The following is an 18,968-nucleotide window of genomic DNA, read 5'->3' as shown; positions in this document are numbered from 1 at the left end:
ATACCTAAATCCTGAGATGTTCAAGTCCCATTTAGAAAATGGTGTATTTGCATATAAAGTACATACTTCTCCAGTATACTTTAAATCATCTCTAGATTACTTATATTTGGTACAATGTAAATGTTACTTATAATATCTAATACAATGTAAATAGTTGTTATACTGTATTATTTAGAGAATAGTGGCAAGAAAGCAAAATCTGTATGTGTTCAGTACAGATACAACCATTGTAGATCTAACTACATAATACATAGTACACATAGGAACAATGTAACTTTTTTCCAAATTTATGTATTTTTAATCCTCACCTGAGGATATTTATTGGTTTGACAGAGAGAGAACCATGGATTGGTTGCTTCCCTTACACACCTCGACTGGGGATCGAACCCACAACCTTTATATGTGACCGGACTGAGAAATGAATCTGGAACATTTTGGTATACCAGACAACACTTTAGCCAACTGAGTCACCTAGCCAGGGGTTTCAAAATATTTTTAATCCATGATTAGTTAAATTGGCAGATGTGGAATTTAGGAATATGGAAGATCAACTCTATTCTTCATTCCTGTGTATAGATATAATTTTCCTTTTGTCTGAAAGACTTCCTTTAACATTCCTTGTATGCACATCTACTAGTGGAAACGTTTTTCATCTTTCTATATATGAAAAAGTCTTAATTTTGCCTTCATTTGTGAAAGGTGTTTTCATTGAACATATAATTTTAAGTGGACAATTTTTCCTCTCCTTCAGTAACTTAAAGATATCACTCTACTAACTTCTGACTTTCATTGTTTCCATTGAGAAGTCTGGTGTTATTCTTATTTTTGTTCTATATATAAAGTTTCGTTTTTCTCTAGCTGCTTTAAAGATTTTTCTCTTTGCCCTGACTGGTGTGTGGCTCAGTTGGTTGGGCATTGTTCCACAAAGTGAAAGGTTCACTGGCTCAACAGCTGGTCAGGGCACATGCCTGGGCTGTGAGTTTGATTCTTGGTCGGGGCATGTAGGATATTTCTCTCTCAAATCAACATTTCTTTCCTTCTCTGTCTATCTTTCTTCCCCTCTCTCTAGAAATAAATAAATAAATAAAATATTTTTAAAAATATTCTCTTTGTTATTGGTTTAAAGCAATTTGATTATCATTACTTTAATGTAGATTTTATTATGTTACTTCTACTTGGGGGTTCATCAAGCTTTGTTGATCTGTGGTTTTATAATTTTCATCAAATTTAGAAAAATGTTATCTTTTATTTCTGTAATTTTTTCTGTGCTCCTTCCTCTCCCATATCCCCATTCTTTTATTTTTTCCAGGGTCTCTAAATACATATATATTAAGTGGCTGACAGTGGTGCTACGCATAACTGGAGCTATTTATTTTCTTTTTACTGTTACTTCTCTTTTGTAATTTCGGATAGTTGCAGTTGCTATATCTTTAGGTTCACTTCAAGTTCTTCAGTGTCTAATGTGCTATTAACTCCATTCAGTGTATTTTTCTAAAATCTCAGACAATTCTTTTATTTCTAGGTAATCTATTTGCTCTCCATCCTCCCACTTCCTCCCCTCACATCTTCCATGCCCTTCATTAACATGATTTTTGGTTTTCCCTTTTGGCTGCATGTGAAAGAAAACACAAATCAAACTGGCTTCAGCCACAAGAGGATTTAATTTGCTCAGTGTGCGGGTTACTGTGTTAACTAGACTGGGCTATGTGGTGCCTAGATATTTGGTCAAACATTACTCTGGGTGTTTCTGTGAAGGTGTTTTTGGATGAGATCAACATTTAAATTAGTAGCTTGAGTAAAGGAAATTTCCCTCCCTATTGTAAATGGGTCTCATCCAATCAACTGAAGGCCTGAGTAGAACAAAAAGGGTGACCCTCCCTCGAGTAAGGGAGAATTCTTTCCTGCCTGATTGCTCTCCAACTGGGACATAGGCTTTATTCCTGCCTTCGGACTACAACTGAAACCTGGAATTTTTCTGGGTCTTGAGCCAGCCAGGCTTTGACAGGAATTACACCATCCGTTACCCTGGTTCTCAGACTTTCAGAACTAAAACTAAACCATTGCTCTCCTGAGTCTCCAGATTGCCAATTCATCCTGCAGATCTTAGGACTTGCCTTCCTCCATAATGGCATGAGCCAATTATTCCTTATAATAAATATTTTTTGTTCTTATTGGTTCTGTTTCTCAGGACAGCCCTGGCTAACCCACTCTGTAACTGAAATATTCTGAGGTCAGTCTGGCTTCAAGTGACGATTGAGTTCAAAATAAAAATTTCACTGAAGATATCTCTCTCTCTCTCTCTCTCTCTTCAGTAGTGTTGCCTGCAAATTCAAGCTCCTTATAGTATTTCTCAGAGCTCCAGATATTCTCATCATAAAAGCTAAATGGCTACAGATGTTTCCCATTTTCCCATCACATCTTGAGGCAAAAAGAAAGCATGTCTTTGGTAACTCCTATACCTAGGATTTGATCTTTTTCATATTGGACCAAATGGGATCAATTGTTCATTCTTGAACCAATCACTATGAGCAGGTGGATAGACTATATTGATTGGCTCATGCCTATCAAGTGCTACCCCTGGAACTGTATTCTATGCATAAGGAAGAGGCAAATACTTATATCAGGAAAGTGAAAGATTTCCTAGATCTCTTAGCTTAATTTCATTGGGCAGAATTTATACTTGATTATCCTAGCTACAAGAGAACCTTGGTAATTTAGTATATTTTTTCTGGGATCTGTTAGGGGGAAGGGGAAATAAATTTTGGGTGAAGAACTAACAGTCTCTTTAATACTAAAAATGAAGAGTTGGATTACCATTTTTTGTTCAGACAAACCATGGTTCATTCATTAGGTTTAGATAGAGGCCTACCTTCTCTGAGGAAGTTTGCCTCTGGCAGATTGTATGCTCTCCTTAAATGTGACATTGATACTTCTCCATCAAGGAGTGGGGCCTATGTTCCTTCCTGGCATCTGGGCAGGCCTATGTATGACTCATGTGGGAAGTGATATTGTGACTTGTAAGACTAGGTTAGAAAAGATGATAAAGCTTCTGCCTGGCTCTTGATCTTTTGGGAGTTCTGAGATTTATTAAGAAGTCTGGCTATCCTCAAGCCTGTGTGCTTGAGAGACTACAGGAGGGACCAAATGGAAACAGATTTGAGTGAGAGCTCCATCATTTAAACCCCAGATTTTCAAGTCTTCCCATTCCAGGTATCAAGTATGTGATCAAAGAAGCTTTTGTGATGACCTCAGCTGTAGCTACCATCTGACTACAACCTCATGAGAGACTCTGAGCTAGAACTTTCCAGCCAAGCCACTTCCAAATTCCTGAGCCACCGAAAAACATGAGAGAGCATAAGAATTATTGTTTTGGAGTAATTTATGTATGGCGACAGAAAACTAATATAACTCTCCAAAATATTAGGTTTTATAATCTGAAGATGAAGGAGAAAATGTCTGTTGGGTAAACAACCAATGCTGTTTGCCCCTCTTATGTTGGGAAACACCCTGCCTGGTTTCAGGAACTGTAACCCTGCTGGCAGGCTGGAGGGCCCCAAGGCTGGAAATAATCAGGAGGCCTTGGAGAAACAGGCTCCTGAGGAGACATAACCTGTCCCGCCTGGCAGGGGCATAGCTCCTGCCTCTCTGCTTCGCCATGAAGGATTGGTTAATCAAGGACAGGTCAGTTACCTTGAGCTGAGGTATACAACCTAAGACAGATGCCAATTGTATTTTGGCACCAGACAAAAAATTGGGGGACACAGAGAAAGGGCAAAAAGGTCTGCACCCCTCCGCTTGGCTTGGGACATGGCCGGAGTCCTCATTCTATCCTAAAGAGGTCTCCCTGTCTCTTGGCGGCTCCCTCCTCCCACCTGGCTCAGGCTTGAAACAATACAGGAATCAGCCCTAAACCAGATCTGGTGGTTCCTGGGGAAATCAGGCCTAAAAACAAATTTTTTAAAGTGTGCTTTGTTCTTCCCTCAAAAGCTCCAGCCAGCTCATGCTGGGAAGGAAATTGACATTATTCACAGACCCTAACCCTATATCCTTGGGCGCTCTTATTTTACTATGCTCTCAAGTTTAGCTGTCTCTCTTGTTTACCAGTCTCCTTTAGGACCCATGTAAATCAGTGTGTTCCTGCCATTTGTTTTCTTCAAAATGTCACCCAATCTCTGTGAACATTAACATATGGATGTAATGAGATAACCTATGCATTTCTGTTAACCTAGCCCTACTGATAAACTTTTCAATAAAAGCCTTTGGAAAAAGGGACTGGGGGCCTTCCCCACTAGAGGGATGTGCCATGGGGCTTTTCACTAAGGGAAGTGCCCACGTCCCCTCTCCTGGCAAACAGAGAAGTGTTTGCGACCACTCCTGTTTTTTCCCCTTATCTGTAACAACCCCAGGACATGCTCTGTGGAATTCAGAGCCCTGCTCCCATCTCAGCTGGCCCCCAATGGTTTCCCTCAGGTTCAGGGAGTGCTGTGCTCCTCCTGGCGCTCTCCGTTCCCCCAATGTGGCAGTCGCTACCGCACCGGGAGGAACAGCAACCCCAGCGGAGCTCCCGCCCCCGCGGCCTGCCCTGTCCTGCCGCCGCACAGTGCAACACTGTTATAAGTAATAAATGTGTTAAAACAATTCAATGCCTAAAAAAAATTCAAGGCTATTTTTCAAATCATTATTTACAATAATGAAAAGCTGGAGACAACTTAAATGTCTAATAATAGGAAGATAAATAAGTTAGAATCCTTGCATGCTTCAAATGTAATATGGCTATAAACTGACTATAAAAATCAAGTTTTGAAGACTATTCCATGTCATGGACATGTTATTGATATAATAATGTTAAGGTGAAAATAGCAGGTATAAAAATTGAACATTATACTTTAAATGGGTGAATTTTATGGTATGTAAATTATCTCAATAAAAAATTCTATGAGCCCTGGTCAGATGGTTCAGTTGGTTGGAGTGTCATCCCATATGCCAAAAAGTTGTGAGTTCGACACCCAGTCAGGACATATACCTAGGTTGTAGGTTTGATCCCCGGTCAGGACACTTATGGGAGGCAACCAATTGATGTTTTTCACATCAGCGTTTCTCACTCTCGCTCTCTCTTTCTCTTTCTCTTTCTCTTCCCCCACACACCCTTCCTCTCTAAAATAAACATATCCAACTTGGGTGAGGATTAAAAAAATATGAGAAAAAAATTGCACACACACATAAACATATATACGAACGGAAAAAAGGCAGAAAAGGAATATATTAAAGTGTTATTAGTATTTCTCAATGAGAGATGAAATTTTACATAGTTTTAAATAAACTTCTTTGTAGCTTTCTTACACAATGTAGGATGAAATGCAAAAAGAGTGAGAAAATTATAACAATACAAAGCTGAAAATGATTTAAATCCCCATTGAATTTTTAAAAAATCATTAAGAAAGGAGAAGAGCAGTGTCATATGGTAGTTCTATTTTTAATTTTTTTGAGGAACCTCCATATTGTTTTCCATAATAACTATACCAATTTACATTCCCATGAGTATATAAGAATTCATTTTTCTTCACTTCCTTGCTAACCTTTGTAATTTTTTTACATTTAATAATAGCCATCCTAACAGCTATGTAGTGGTATCTCAATGTGGTGTTGATTTGGATTTCCCTAATTATTAGTGATATTGAACTATTAGTGATGGTACCTGTTGACCATTTAGATTTTTTCTTTAGAAAATATAATCCCACTTCTGGGTATATAGCCAAAGAGGAAATGAAATCTAGATCTCGAAGGGCTATCTGTGCTCCCATGTTCACTGAAGCTTTATTCACAGTAGCCAAGCCAAAACAACCTAAGTATCCATTGAAGAATAAAGGAAATATGGTATATAGTGACATATTATTCAGCCTTAAAAAAAAAGAGAGGAAATTCTGCCATTTGTGACAGCATGGGTGAACGAGGAGGACATTTTATTAAGTGAAATAAGACAGACACATAAAGATAAATACTGCATGATCTCTCTTATATGTGGAATCTAAAACAGTCAAAATCAGAAACAGAGTAGAAGGGCGGTTACCAGGGGAGGGGATGGCGGGGTGGTGGGAGAAAGGGGGAGCTGTTGGTCAAAGGGTGCAAACTTTCAGTTAAAACACAGATAAGTTCTGGAGACCTAATGGTACAGCATGGTGACTGTAGTTAATAATAATAATAATAATGGCAGGAGGGAGTGGTAGGGGAAAATGGAGACAACTATACTTGAACAAGAATAAAAAAATGTATACTTGAAATTTTCTAAGAGAATAGATATCTTAAGTATTCTCACCACATACCCACAAAAATGGTAAGTATATGAGGTGATGGATATATTAATTAGACTGACTATGGTAATCATTTCAGAATGTATATGTTTATAAAAACATCAGGTTATATACCATCTATATAAACACACACACATATAAACAATTTTTATTTGTTAATTATACCTCAATAAAGCTATGGGGGGAGGGGAGAGAAAAGAGAAGAACCACAATGTTTCCAAAGTGAGTGGCAGAAGTGGTTGTGGTTTTGGGTGGAGCTGAAGGTGGAGTGTGGTTGCGCACGTAGCTTTTGGGGAAAGGAAGGAAGATTGAGCCACAGTGTGGTTCTGATAAGGGGACAGTGTGGGGAAGGGGCTGGTGAGGTGGTCTACACAGAGAAATGGCACTTTTGTGGTGAGTTGGGGGAATGCAGTCTGTGTGTGTAAGTTGTAAATTCACCCATGTGGGCTTCACGTGTACTGGAGTGTAACTGAGAAGGTGTAAGTAAATCCTTAGACACATAACCAATATATAGCAGTGCAAAAAGCAATGAGGACAAGAATATAGAAACATGGAATGAAACCGAGCCTCTGAACTAAATACAGAAGACAGGTTTTATATCCATCTCTATCCTGAACTAAAACAGCCACAAACTGTACTCACACTGACAGTTGCCACTATGTCTCAATTTCCCAGGGTGTGTAATAAAATAGGGCTGTACTTCCCCTTTTCCATTACCTCAGAGAATTACTATGGGTTTAAAAGAATCAAAAGTTTCCCATGTCACAATGTACTGTGTCAAATAATTGCTATTATCAAAAACTCTTCTCTGGTTATTCCTTACTGAGAAATGCTCAATTTTTCATATCTTACAATGTTGCCTATTATTAAAGACCTTTGAACTAATTACATAGCAAAGAGTAACATAGAAGTAGCCACACCAGGAGCAGAAGTCATGTAGTCTTTAACCTCTGTATGCTCTAATCTTATAGAAATTTGCCTTTTCATCCTTATCTTTGAGTTGTATGAATATTCATTTCTGTCTGACTAATTTAATCACTGTCCTGGAACATGCTCCCACCTCCAGACCTTACTTTTTCTGGAATGCCTGCCTTCTTGCTTGCCTAACCAAATATTATTCTTCCTTTGAACCAGATGTAGTTTTGCTGTCCCATAAACTCTTTCTTACCCTCAGGCCCATGGTGATCTCCTCTTGTTTGGAACTTGACCACTTTGCCTTGATCACCACATGTTGGTTCTTAGTCTAGTGTAGGCTATGACTTTTCTCTCTCTTGTAACATTTTACTCATTTTAGAGGTGAGAAAACCAAACCTTTGTAACTTGCCAAGTGTCAAATTGGAACCATGTGGCTAAGTGCCCAGCTATAAATCTGAGGTTCTACCTCTGTGGAAAAAGAACAGAACAGGTATTGAGGGACATTTAGCAGTCTCTATCATAGACAGGAGAGAAATGTAAAATGATCACGTAATAGAAGGACAATTACAGAAAGTGCCATGAAAGAGAGAGGATTTGTACAAACACCTCAAGCCAGGGCCTTGTAGTGAGAAGTCAAAAAGGACTAGAGTTGGTCTAGAAGGTAAGTATTTTAGTAATCTATTGTTATGCTTAACAATATCTCACAACATCCATATATTATTTTGCAACTGAATACGTTAGAAGGTCTGCAAGGTGTGGCGAGGTATCACAAGGTTGAATGGATTGAGTTCTGGGGGAAAATCTGTTTCTGAGATCATTCTTATTGGCAGAATTCAGTTTCAGTTCCTGGCTGCTGTGGGAATGAAGTCCATTTTTCCTGTTGTCTGCCATCAAAGGGCCACTTTTAGTTCCTGGAAGCTGCCCGCGTTCCTTGACATGTGGCCTCATGAATCTTCAATCCTGCAACAGCTTGTCAAATCCTTTTTGAGCTTCTAGTTTTAACTTCTTCTGTGACCAGCTAGAAAAAACTCACTGCTTTTGATGGGCTAATGTGATTAGGTCAGGCCTGCCTGGATAATTTTCCTTTCGTAAATTCGATAACGTCACCTTACCACAGAAGTAAAATCCATTACATTCACACTCTGAGGTATTATACCCAGGGTGAAAAATCCGGAGGGATGTCTTAGACTTTTACTTACCACAGTAGGTAAGACTTCAACAAGCAGAGAGAGCTCTCTAGTGTGAAAAAATGTAGGCAAAAGCTCCAAAGTGAAACTCCAAAAAGGATTATTGGAGATTTTAAATGTGTCTGTTTGTGACTGTTCCAATAACAACAACAACAACAACAACAACAACAACAACTCCCCTTTACTGAATATGTCTGTTGGTGATGGCTCCAATCATAATAATAGCTCCCTTTTATTGGGTGCTTTATACAAATTCATTCACCAGTCCTTACATCACGGTCATATTATTTCACTTTTACAAAGAAAGAAATTCAGGCAGAGAGAAGAAAAGCCACCTGCCAGAGTTCTATCCCAATCCAGTTGTAAAGATGGGATTATAGCTTGAGCTCTGGATGGCTCTGAGCTTGTTGCCTTCTTGACACTATTCAACTCACCTGCCTGTGGGTCAGGGTGTGGAAGTGAAAGGTAATAAGTTAGGTTGGTCTGAGCCCAGAGTGTGGATGGTATTGAAGTTAACATATGTTAATGGGTGCCAGAGAGATTTTACAGGGTGAGTGTGAATGTGCGTAGGGGGAAGGGGACAGAAGTGGATATAGGTGTGAATGGAAGGGAACACATGACTTGGATGGGCAATGATGTAGAGTAAGCCCTTAATGTCATTGATAGGTTCTTGGAAACTATGACTTTATGTGAAAGGACCTGCAATGAAACCAATTTCAGCATAAGCTAATTGATATGAAGTAGAGTTAAGTTCCTATGACATCTTGTCACAAAAACATTACCAAACATCTAAAGGAAGACACCAAACACATCAAATATTAAACATTGAAATAAATGTGAGCTTGGCATACACTTAAGAAAGCTTAATAAAAACAAATAATGATTTTCCAACCAACTTATTCCAGCTTAAGGTCACGGGTGGCCAGAACCTGTCCCGGGTGCTCAGGTGCAATGCAGAAGCCCACCTTGGACCGGAGACGCTCCCATTGCAGGGCACGCTCCCCCATGAACCCATGCTCACTCAGACCGGGACAATTTAGACATGTCAAGCCACCTAACTTTCACATTTTGGGGATGTGGGAGGACACTGGAGTACCTGAAAAAAAAAAAAAAACAACCCATGCAGACTTGGGGAGAATGTGCCAATTCCACATAGATAGTGGCCCTGACAGGTAACTGATATATTTCTCATCAATGTTATAATGAAAAAACATTGAATGAAACAACGTTATTCAAGGAACTGCTTTATTTTAGGAGGTTAATATGGCCAGGCAAGAGGAGCCTGGATTAGAAGACTAGAAGCAGGGATAATATGTTACAGTTAAAAAAAACTATTGCATGATCAATTCTCTGAATCTTGCTGCCAATTTGTGGGACAGAGGAACATGTTAAACTGCACATAAATATATGATCAGCAAAGTGGAGGCAGAATGACAGCTACAGAAAAAATCATATATAGTTCCATCACCCAAATATTACTACATTTGTACCCCCTTATCCTAGCAGGATATGTTCTACTGAAACCATGGATAGTACCAAACTCTCTACTATGTTTTTCCTAAACGTATATACCTATTATAAAGTTTAGTTTATAAATTAGGCACAGTAAGAGATTAACAATAAACAATAAAATAGAACAATTATAACATACGAGGTGGGACAAAAGTAGGTTTACAGTTGTTGATATGGAAAATAATACAATAACATAAGAACAAACTTTTGTACACTCACAACCGTAAACCTATTTTTGCCCCACCCTGTACTGTAATAAAAGTTATATAAATGTGGTCTCTCTCCCCCTCTTTTTCTCACAATATCTTATTGTACCATACTCACCCTTTTTCTTGTGATGATGTGAGATAAAATGTACATGTGATGAGATGAAGTGAGGTGAATGAGACATTATTAAGTAAAATAAGGATTAGTTGAACTGAAGCTCTGTGATACTGTGACAGTCCATCTGATAACTTCCACAGCTACTAAGTGACTAAGGAGTGGGTAAGGATAAAGCGTGGTTTTGGTAGACAAAGGGATGATTCACATTGGGTGGGATAGAGCGAAATATTGAGAGATTTCCTCACGCTACTCAGAATGACACACAATTTAAAACATGAAGTGTTTATTTTTAGAAATTTTTATTTAATATTCTGGACTTGCAGTTGACCTTGGATAACTGAAATTGTGGAAAGCAAAGCTGTGGATAAGTGGGGGGAGACTATTGTATCACTAATGTGAAATAAGGAACAGAGAAAACAGCTTTGGGAGCCATGCTAAGACTAGACAAAAAAATTATTAGTTTTGATGAGAATCTCAAAAAAAAGCAAGTTCCTAGGGAGCTGTTCAGTAGTGAAAAGTCAGTCATGGTCAGACCTGGGGTACCAGCTATGTAACTAGGACCATGTTCATGGGTGTGCAATCAGTGTAGTTACACAGGGCCCTGCACTCAGAAGAGCTTCACACTGGTCTAATGCTCTGCAGTCTCTGTCTTGATTCTTAATAATTTTATCTTTGAATTTTTAGATAATAATTTTATCTTTGAGTATTTACAAGTCCAATGAGACAATGGAATATGCACCGAAGTCTTGGAGCCTCAGCTTTTGCTCTGTCCTGATTAAAGCAGGCTCCAATCACCTCCTTTGGATGGGTTTTCAGCTGCTTGTTTGCTCAACTTCTTGCTTCCTGATCCCGCCCCTGTCTGGGGACCACTGCTGCCCTCTGTTCTGCTCTGGGTAGGTTCCATGTGTGCTACCCATCGTGTCTAGGAGTAAGGCAGGAAGGTGGCTATTCTCAACTCAAAGTATCAATGCCACTGGCTGAGCCTCTTGCCCTCCCTTGGTCCAGTAATTGAGAGAGTCTCAATGTGGAGGTTGTGATACCTTTGGATGTCACCTATTTGCTGTTGGTTACAGAGGCAGGCTGGTGGGAAGGAGAGATGCCTGGCTGGGCCTCTTTATCCCTAGCAGGGAACAGCGTGTCAGTCCAGCAGCTGGCAGGGGGTGCTTCAGGTAGCCAATGATTGCATGGGCCACCAAGTTCCTGTGGGGTGGGGGGGTCTGTATTTACCACAAAGGTATTCCCCTGCCCAGGAAGTGCCACATCAAATAGCAACTTAAAAAGAAAAGAAAAGAAAAAAAAAAGACAGATTGAGGGAGAGAACACCAAAGAAAGAAAAAAGTTTTACATTTTAGTATTTTTAACCACATTGTTTTCCTGCTTTTTGAAAAGGGGATTCATGTTTTCATTTTGTATTGGGCCCCACAAATTGAGTAGCTGGTCCTATTTGTAATCTTAAACAAAGGGCTTATACAGTGCCTAGAATTTAGAAAGTGCCAAATAAATGTTATTTTAAAATAGAGTTATAAGGAAATGAAAGCAGTAATAAAAAAGTGAAAGTGGAGGGGTTGGGGGACTGGGTGAAAAAGATGAAGGGATTAAGCAGTACAATTGGCAGTTACAAAATTGCCACAGAGATGTGGATTATAGCATAGAGAATACAGTCAATAACTTTGTTATGGATACGTGTGGAGCCAGGTGGGTGTTTGGGGCAGTGAGGGCACTACTCTGTAGAATATGTGATTTTTTTCTGGCCACTTGGCTGTACACCTGAAACTGATAGAGAGTGATGTTAAATGTAAACTGTAACTGAAAAATAAAAGATTGCCCCTGGCTGGTGTGGCCAATTTTTTGCATGCTGGCCTGGGAACTGAGAGGTTCCCAGTTCGATCTCCGGTCAGGGTACAGGCCTGGGCTGCAGGCCGGGTCCCCAGTTGGGAGTGTGTGAGAGGCAGCCAACCAATGTTCCTCTCATGCATCAATGTTTACCTTCCTCCTTTCCCTTCTTTCTAAAAATAAATAAATCAAACCTTTAAAAAATAAAAAAAATTAAAAAGTAAAGGTATTATGGAAAGAAAAAGTATATTTGGTAACATGCAAAGCAGAAAAGGGATATATACTACTAGACAAAGATAGCCTCAGAAAATACACACGACAAAATACACATGGATTAGCCTTTTGCAAAATGTGGGCCCTTGAGAAATACTTTCATTTGAATTGAGCATCTTCTGCTTGGAGGTATTAGTGAAGGTGTTTTGTCTTAGAACAGGGAAGCTTGGGAAAAGGAATTTGAGATGAGGAAGACATTTAGAAGATGTCTTACACACTGCGAGAAATGGGTAATTTGATTTTATCTATCAAAATGTAAAATGTACACACTTTTGCATTTTCACTTCATTTTTAGATATCTGTCCTAGGTAAATAAATACACATGTGCACAACACATAGACAAGTACAACAATGTTCATGCAGAGTTGTTTTTCAATGGTGAAAAACAGGTCCTGGCAGGGTAGCTCAGCTGGTTACTATAGCTGAGGTTGCAGGTTTGATCCCCAGTTGGGCTGTACAAGAATCAACCAATGAACGCATAAATAAGTACAAAAACAAATCAATGTTTCTTTCTCTTTCTCTCTCAAATCAATAAATAAAAATTAAAATAGTGAAAAACAGAATCCATCCTAAATGTCCGTTACCAGTAAATTGTTTTATTTCATGCAATGGAATACAACACAGCCCTTAAAAAAGAATGAGGTAGAAAGATAACCAGGGAATTTTAATTAAGAGGAATAAGTATCAAGTTCCAGGAAAACGTTTAATCCCATTTACTTAGAAAATATATGTGTACAAAAAATAAATACACAAAGATCTACAAGACTACACACCAAACTGTTAACAGTGAATATCTGAGGAGGGGACAGGTAGAGTGCTTATAAATGAATGGGACACGAATGTTTCTCCATGCACTCCTGTTGTTTCACTGTTTATGAAAACGTTTCAATGTATTACTGAGAGGAAATGGAAAGAGTATTTTGAGGGAGTCTTGTGAAGGCAAAATTGGGGAGGTGGTGAGGAGACCCAAAGCCCCCTAGGCTCAGCAGGCTCCAGCGCCGCGGGGGGTGGGACCCCGCCCACCTGAGGTGATCCTGCAGAGGGGCGGAGACCCGCACTGCCCTAGCGGGAGGCGGCCCCGTGGGGCGGGGCCACCAACTCCAGCCCCACGCTCAGTTCCCACCATGCCCTTATAAGGAGCGCCTGCCGCTGGGCTTTGGGAATCCAGTCGCAATCCTGGCCGCGTAGCCCCAATCCCAGGCCCCTCCCTTGGGAATGGGGGCGGGGCTGGGCGGGGCCTTGAAGGCGCGGGGGCAGGGGTGGAGCATCTTGAAGCGGGACCAATAGAAGTGGCATCCCTGGTCTGAGCGGCGCTGCTATTGGGCTCGTTGACGAGAGGGGGTGGGGCGCTAGTGAGGCTGGTAACGCCGAGGGAAGCCGGGACTCCGTAGTCGCAGCTCAGAGTCCGTCTGTCCGCGGGTTCCTAGTCCCACTGTCCCCAGTTTTCTGAAGCCCGCGGTTCGCCGCCCCGCTCGCCGCCGCGATGCCGGTGTTTCATACGCGTACGATCGAAAGCATCCTGGAGCCGGTGGCTCAGCAGATCTCGCACCTGGTGATCATGCACGAGGAAGGCGAGGTGGATGGCAAAGCCATTCCTGACCTCACCGCGCCCGTGGCAGCCGTGCAGGCGGCCGTCAGCAACCTCGTCCGGGTGAGCGCTATGGGCCTGGGGTGGGGAGCGGAACGGGGCGGGAGACATTCCCGTGGGCCCGGCCCGCCTCGCGGCTCCCCTTTGCCCGCGACTCGCTGCCTGTGGCTTTGTACCTAGGCTCTGGAGCCAGACAGCCATGGGGTCTAATTCAGACTCCCCCGCGCTGTGACCTTGAGCATGCCCCTGAGCCTCTCTGGGCCTCAGTTTCCTTGTCTGTAAAATGGGGTCAATTATAATAATGCCTGCCTTGTGAATTTGTTGTGAAGATTCAGCGAAGTGATATTATAAATTGCTTAGCACAGCGTATGAACCCCACTAGTTGCTTAATAGATGGTAGTTGTTTGGGTGACTGATGACCCCTTTCCGTCAGCAGGCTGTTGCCCCTCACATTGACAGCCTTACTCTCAGCTTTTTTAGGCCTCCCCACCCTGGCTCATGGGCTAATGTGCTCCCTTACTGATTTCTTGCCGTTCCTTCCTGGGATTCTTGAGCCACATTGTTCGCCTTTCTAATACTTTTGCCCCTAATCCTGAGACCTGCCTCACCCACCACCGCTCCCTTGCTTCCTGCCCTTTTGTCCACTTGTCTTACTGGCTACTCTTCTCTGTCTCCTCCTACCTTCGTGGGCATTCCACTTCTGCTCACAGTCCCAGGCACTCTCAAACACCGGGTAATTTCTTTATGTAGTAATTCGTGACCTCCAATCCTTTGTCCCTTTCGCTTAACCCTGCTGCCTTTCATTTTTTACCCTCCCTTGGAGATTACCACCTGGCTTTACCTGCTGTCAAACGGCTTCCTCCCATTGGGGCCTTTCCAGACTCCGGGTCCTCCTTCCCGGCCCCTCCTCCTGGCAGGAAGCAAGATGGAGCTGCTGGGAGAGGCCTGTGGAATCTGGGACCTGCCGCCCCTGCCAGAGAGAAAGACCGGGAGTCTCCTCCCCCAATCCACAACTTTCCTGGGTGGCTGAGTGGTTCTGCAGACTCCTGTAGACCACAGATGTGATTAATAACTGAGGTGATTCTTGGAGGAGAAAGAGCTCACTTCTGAAATAGGAAAAGAGGTGCTGCGACCAGCCTCCTAACAGCCCTCTGGCATATCACACTTTTCTTTCCCACCCTGGGTGGGTGACTCAGACTGCTGCCGCCTGTGAGGAACAACTTGACCGGCTTTGGGAAAAGTTCATACCGCTCCGCTCCTGAGCTCTGTAAATAGTGTGTGTCAGGGTAGTTGGGAGGCAACTGTGAGTCTGGGTGGGGCTTAGGTTACTTATCTGATTAGAGCACTTTACTGCACTGGAGGCACTTTAGCAGCTGAAAAAGTCTTCCTCAGTTTTCAGGGACCCCTCAACTGTCTCAGGCAGTTCAGGACACTGGTAAGTAGGAAGACTGGGAAACACTATTGACCAAATTTCTGACCTGTCTTCTGTGTAGAGTTAGTAAGAATACTGAGTTCATTCAAAATGTCTAGTTCTACATTGTTCTTTTTCTTTTTAAAACTAATTTTAATCTAAGACTCCAGAGTACATTCTTATGTAGTGTTGTCTAACATGGCTACATTCCAGGCCTCCATTTTTCAACAAATAGGAAACTATGTAAAGAGACAAGGTAATAGTGTCCCTCCAAGGAGTACTTCAGGAAATGAAATCTTAAAACCATATGTTGCACTTGGAATAGAGCTAGTGTGTAGTCTAGGGGTTGCTATCTGGTTAGGCTATTTAGAGAGAAGTTATTTATGAGCTTCAATGCATGAATTAATAAGAATCGAATGTCTGCTGTATAGGGAACATTGTAATAAGGCAGTGGTTCTCAGGTTGGGATGTGCATCAGAATCACCAGTGGGAATTTATAGAAATAAAGATGTCTGGGTCCCAGCCCAGATTTATTGAGGAGCTTTCCAGGGGGTTGGGTAAGGACCTTGGTATATTTAAGAAGCTCCAGAGGAGGTATGATATACATCCTTAGTTAGGAAACGCTATAGAAGATACTGTGAGACAAATACAAAAGGAGTAAGGCCAGTCAGTTATAAGCTGAAAAAAATTACGTATAGTTACAAGATTCCTGATACATACAAAAGAAGGGACTTAACATTGGTGGTAGATATGAATTAGAAAGTCGGAAAAATTGTGGTGACAAATAGTCAGTCATGAACAAAAGGTACTTGTGAGTAAGTCACTTTCAGGTTATAGCAAATAGATGGTCTTGGTTAGCTCAGGAGGCAAGTTGTGGAGAAACTGGAGGTGAGTCAGTGCGTGACCTGTGGGCTGTAACAGAAGATGATTATCCAGTAAGATGAACAAAGAGTGGGAGAGAGGGTGAAAATGGTGTGTGAAGGCGGTATAGACTGTGTTCTGGGGAGGCCAGAGCACTCATCCATTGCTTGGATTTACGAGTGTCAGTTGTGGCCCATATACATACTGTTGAATAGTGTCGTGGTGAATTATGTAGATGGGTCAAGTTACCAACTAGATTGTTTCTGGAGAATGGGCCTTTTTTGATGTTTCTTTATATGCACCTCAGTTCTTACCCTTAACATTGGCACACAAGATGGCCCCATAAATATTGGTGAATGAGAGAAGGAATTGCGGGGAAGGGAGATAAATTAGGAGACTTTTAAAACTGGTTGCTCATTAAGAAAATGAGGGCCTGGACTTTGTGTTTGGTGGGGAAAATGAAGACGGAATTAGAACTAATATACATTAGAAACATAGTAGAAGAAGAATTAGCAGAACTTGATAATAGGACTCTCAGGAAAAAATGTGGTGTCACTACAAAATAATGAAACTCATTTTTGAATAAATAGTCTGGAGTTTATATAATTTATGTTTCAGTTACCTTGGGAGGTTATATTCTTATTTCGGTGCTTCTGTTTGGGAATTCTTACAGGTTATATACATATATATGTCAAATCAGTCTTGTTTTATTTTGGTCAAGAAAATTTTATCCAGAGTGGGCATTCCTTAGCCCTACTATTTCATGGACCATTCTTGAGTCTAAATGACTTTTGGATATTTCCAAAATTAATAATTACCAGGTGAAGATGAAATTCTCAATTGTTAAGCAATCAACATCCACTATCAAATAGGTATTTACTGAGACCCCTTTTTAATGTCAAAGCATTAAGTCGATACTGGTCGGAATAAGTATAATACTGGATTGAAACTCTGAAGTGGTCCTGAGGAAGTGGAGGACCATGGAAATTCAGAGGAATGTGAAATTGCTTTTCATGAAAGCATTGGGAAGGCTTCATGAAAGATGTAGCATTGGAATTGGCCTTAAAGTCAGGTGAGATTTGAACATTTAAAGATGTGGTAACAAAGGCTTGCAAGTAGAAAGACCTATCCAAACAAAGGCACAGAATTATTGAGATTCTCAGGACCACATTTTGGCTTCTTTAAGGTAACTACTTCTTGGGGGGCAAGACTCAGTTGGATTTGTGATTTCATGTATATTTGTTAAACAAAAGTAGTCTGGTTACTTTATATGCATGTCTTATCACAGCTGAATCAGTACTTTTACTCCACACTCAGGGAAGTGGTAGGATGGGAATATTTGTTTACATGTTCCTTTTTCAACCCAGGATCCTGAACAAAGTGCTTTTTTAAAAAACAGCTTTGTTGAGATGTAGTTCATGTAACATATAATTCACCCATTTAAAGTGTACAATTTAGTGTTTTAGTATATTTACAGAGTTGTGCAACATTGGTACAATCTAATTTTTGGACACTTTTGTCCTCTCAAAAAGAAACCTCATGCCCATTAGCAGCCACTCATTCTCTCCCATCCCTGCCTCTGGACAACCACTGGTCCCTTTCCATCTCTGGATTTGCCTATTCTGGACATTTCATACAAAGAGAATTATAAAACATGTGCCCTTTTGTTTCTCACTTATTTCTCTTAGCATGTTTTCAAGGTTCATCCATAGTGTAGTAGGTATTAGAATTTCTTTTTGTTGCTGAATAATATTCCATTGTATGGAATAAGGCCATACAATAGAAACATACAATAGAAACACTGAGAGTTACTCTGATGCATAGTAAAACAGTGAGAGAGTATGGGAGAAGGGTGGGAAAGAAAAACCAGAGGAGAGGTACAAGAAGTTCCAAGGATGGGTTTCAGTAAGCAGTCCGGGAAAAGTCATAAGTCTTAGACTGCCTGTCTTGTAGCATGATATATAAATTTTTCTTTTTGTCCCATTAGAGTGGCCCATAGAAATCTGTCAGTCTTTGTGCCCATACAGTCATGCCAGTTTTATTAATGGGACTTCAGACACTTTGACTGCTCCATTGTATCTGAGGGCATGTGTTGTAACTACCTCTTTGGATTCATGAAATATTTATTTTGGGAGTTTTTGTAGCCTTGACTTTTATGAGCCTCACCCATATATCATATTGTTGGGACCAGCTCTGGGACAAATAACAGCACTGTCTTTACTCTAAACTGATGGAAAAGTCTGTTCTCTTAGAAGGAGATCAGCCATTAATTTGGTCATTTTGCTTTAATTTCTTTTGGTTGATGTTATACTTATTTCAGTTAAAATAATAGTATTTGGGTGATAAGCCTGTGGGTGATTCTTTTTTCTTAATACTTTCTCTATTTTCCATTTTTTAAAAAAAGATTTTATTTATTTTTTTAGAGAGAGGGGAAGGGAGGGAGAAAGAGGGAGAGAAATATCAGGGTGTGGTGTGTGGTTGTGTCTTGCACCCCCCTCACCCCCTCACCCCCTCACCCCCTCACCCCCTCACCCCCTCTCTGGGGACCTGGCCCACAACCCAGGCATGTGCCTTGACTGGGAATCAAACCAGCGACCCTTTGGTTTGCGGTCTTGTGCTCAATCCACTGAGCCACATTAGCCGGGGCTGTATTTTCCAGTTTTTAAAACAAACATATAATTCCTATTTAAGGCAAATTAATAAAGTAATAACATTTGTATAATCCTTTATAGTTTAAATAATTTCATCTATATACA

At 40.9% G+C, this 18,968-nt stretch overlaps 1 protein-coding gene across 4 annotated transcripts in view; it reads left to right on the top strand.

Annotated features, from left to right (window-relative positions):
* The first annotated feature begins 13,719 nt into the window (after window positions 1–13,719).
* VCL (vinculin) overlaps window positions 13,720–18,968 on the top strand; it is a 95,796-nt gene continuing 90,547 nt past the window's right edge. For all 4 annotated transcript variants that reach the window (XM_054572538.1, XM_054572540.1, XM_054572537.1 and 1 more), the window contains exon 1: window positions 13,720–14,003. In XM_054572538.1, the coding sequence (XP_054428513.1) occupies window positions 13,836–14,003 (168 nt within the window). In that variant the 5' untranslated portion in view covers window positions 13,720–13,835. The remainder of the gene's footprint in view (window positions 14,004–18,968) is intronic.

The sequence above is a fragment of the Pteronotus mesoamericanus genome, unplaced genomic scaffold (assembly GCF_021234165.1).
Source record: "Pteronotus mesoamericanus isolate MK-2021 breed Mesoamerican mustached bat unplaced genomic scaffold, CSHL_Meso_final contig_24, whole genome shotgun sequence".
Taxonomy (NCBI): domain Eukaryota; kingdom Metazoa; phylum Chordata; class Mammalia; order Chiroptera; family Mormoopidae; genus Pteronotus; species Pteronotus mesoamericanus.
Note: the sequence above shows the minus strand (reverse complement) of the source record. Positions and strands in the feature narration are given on the sequence as shown.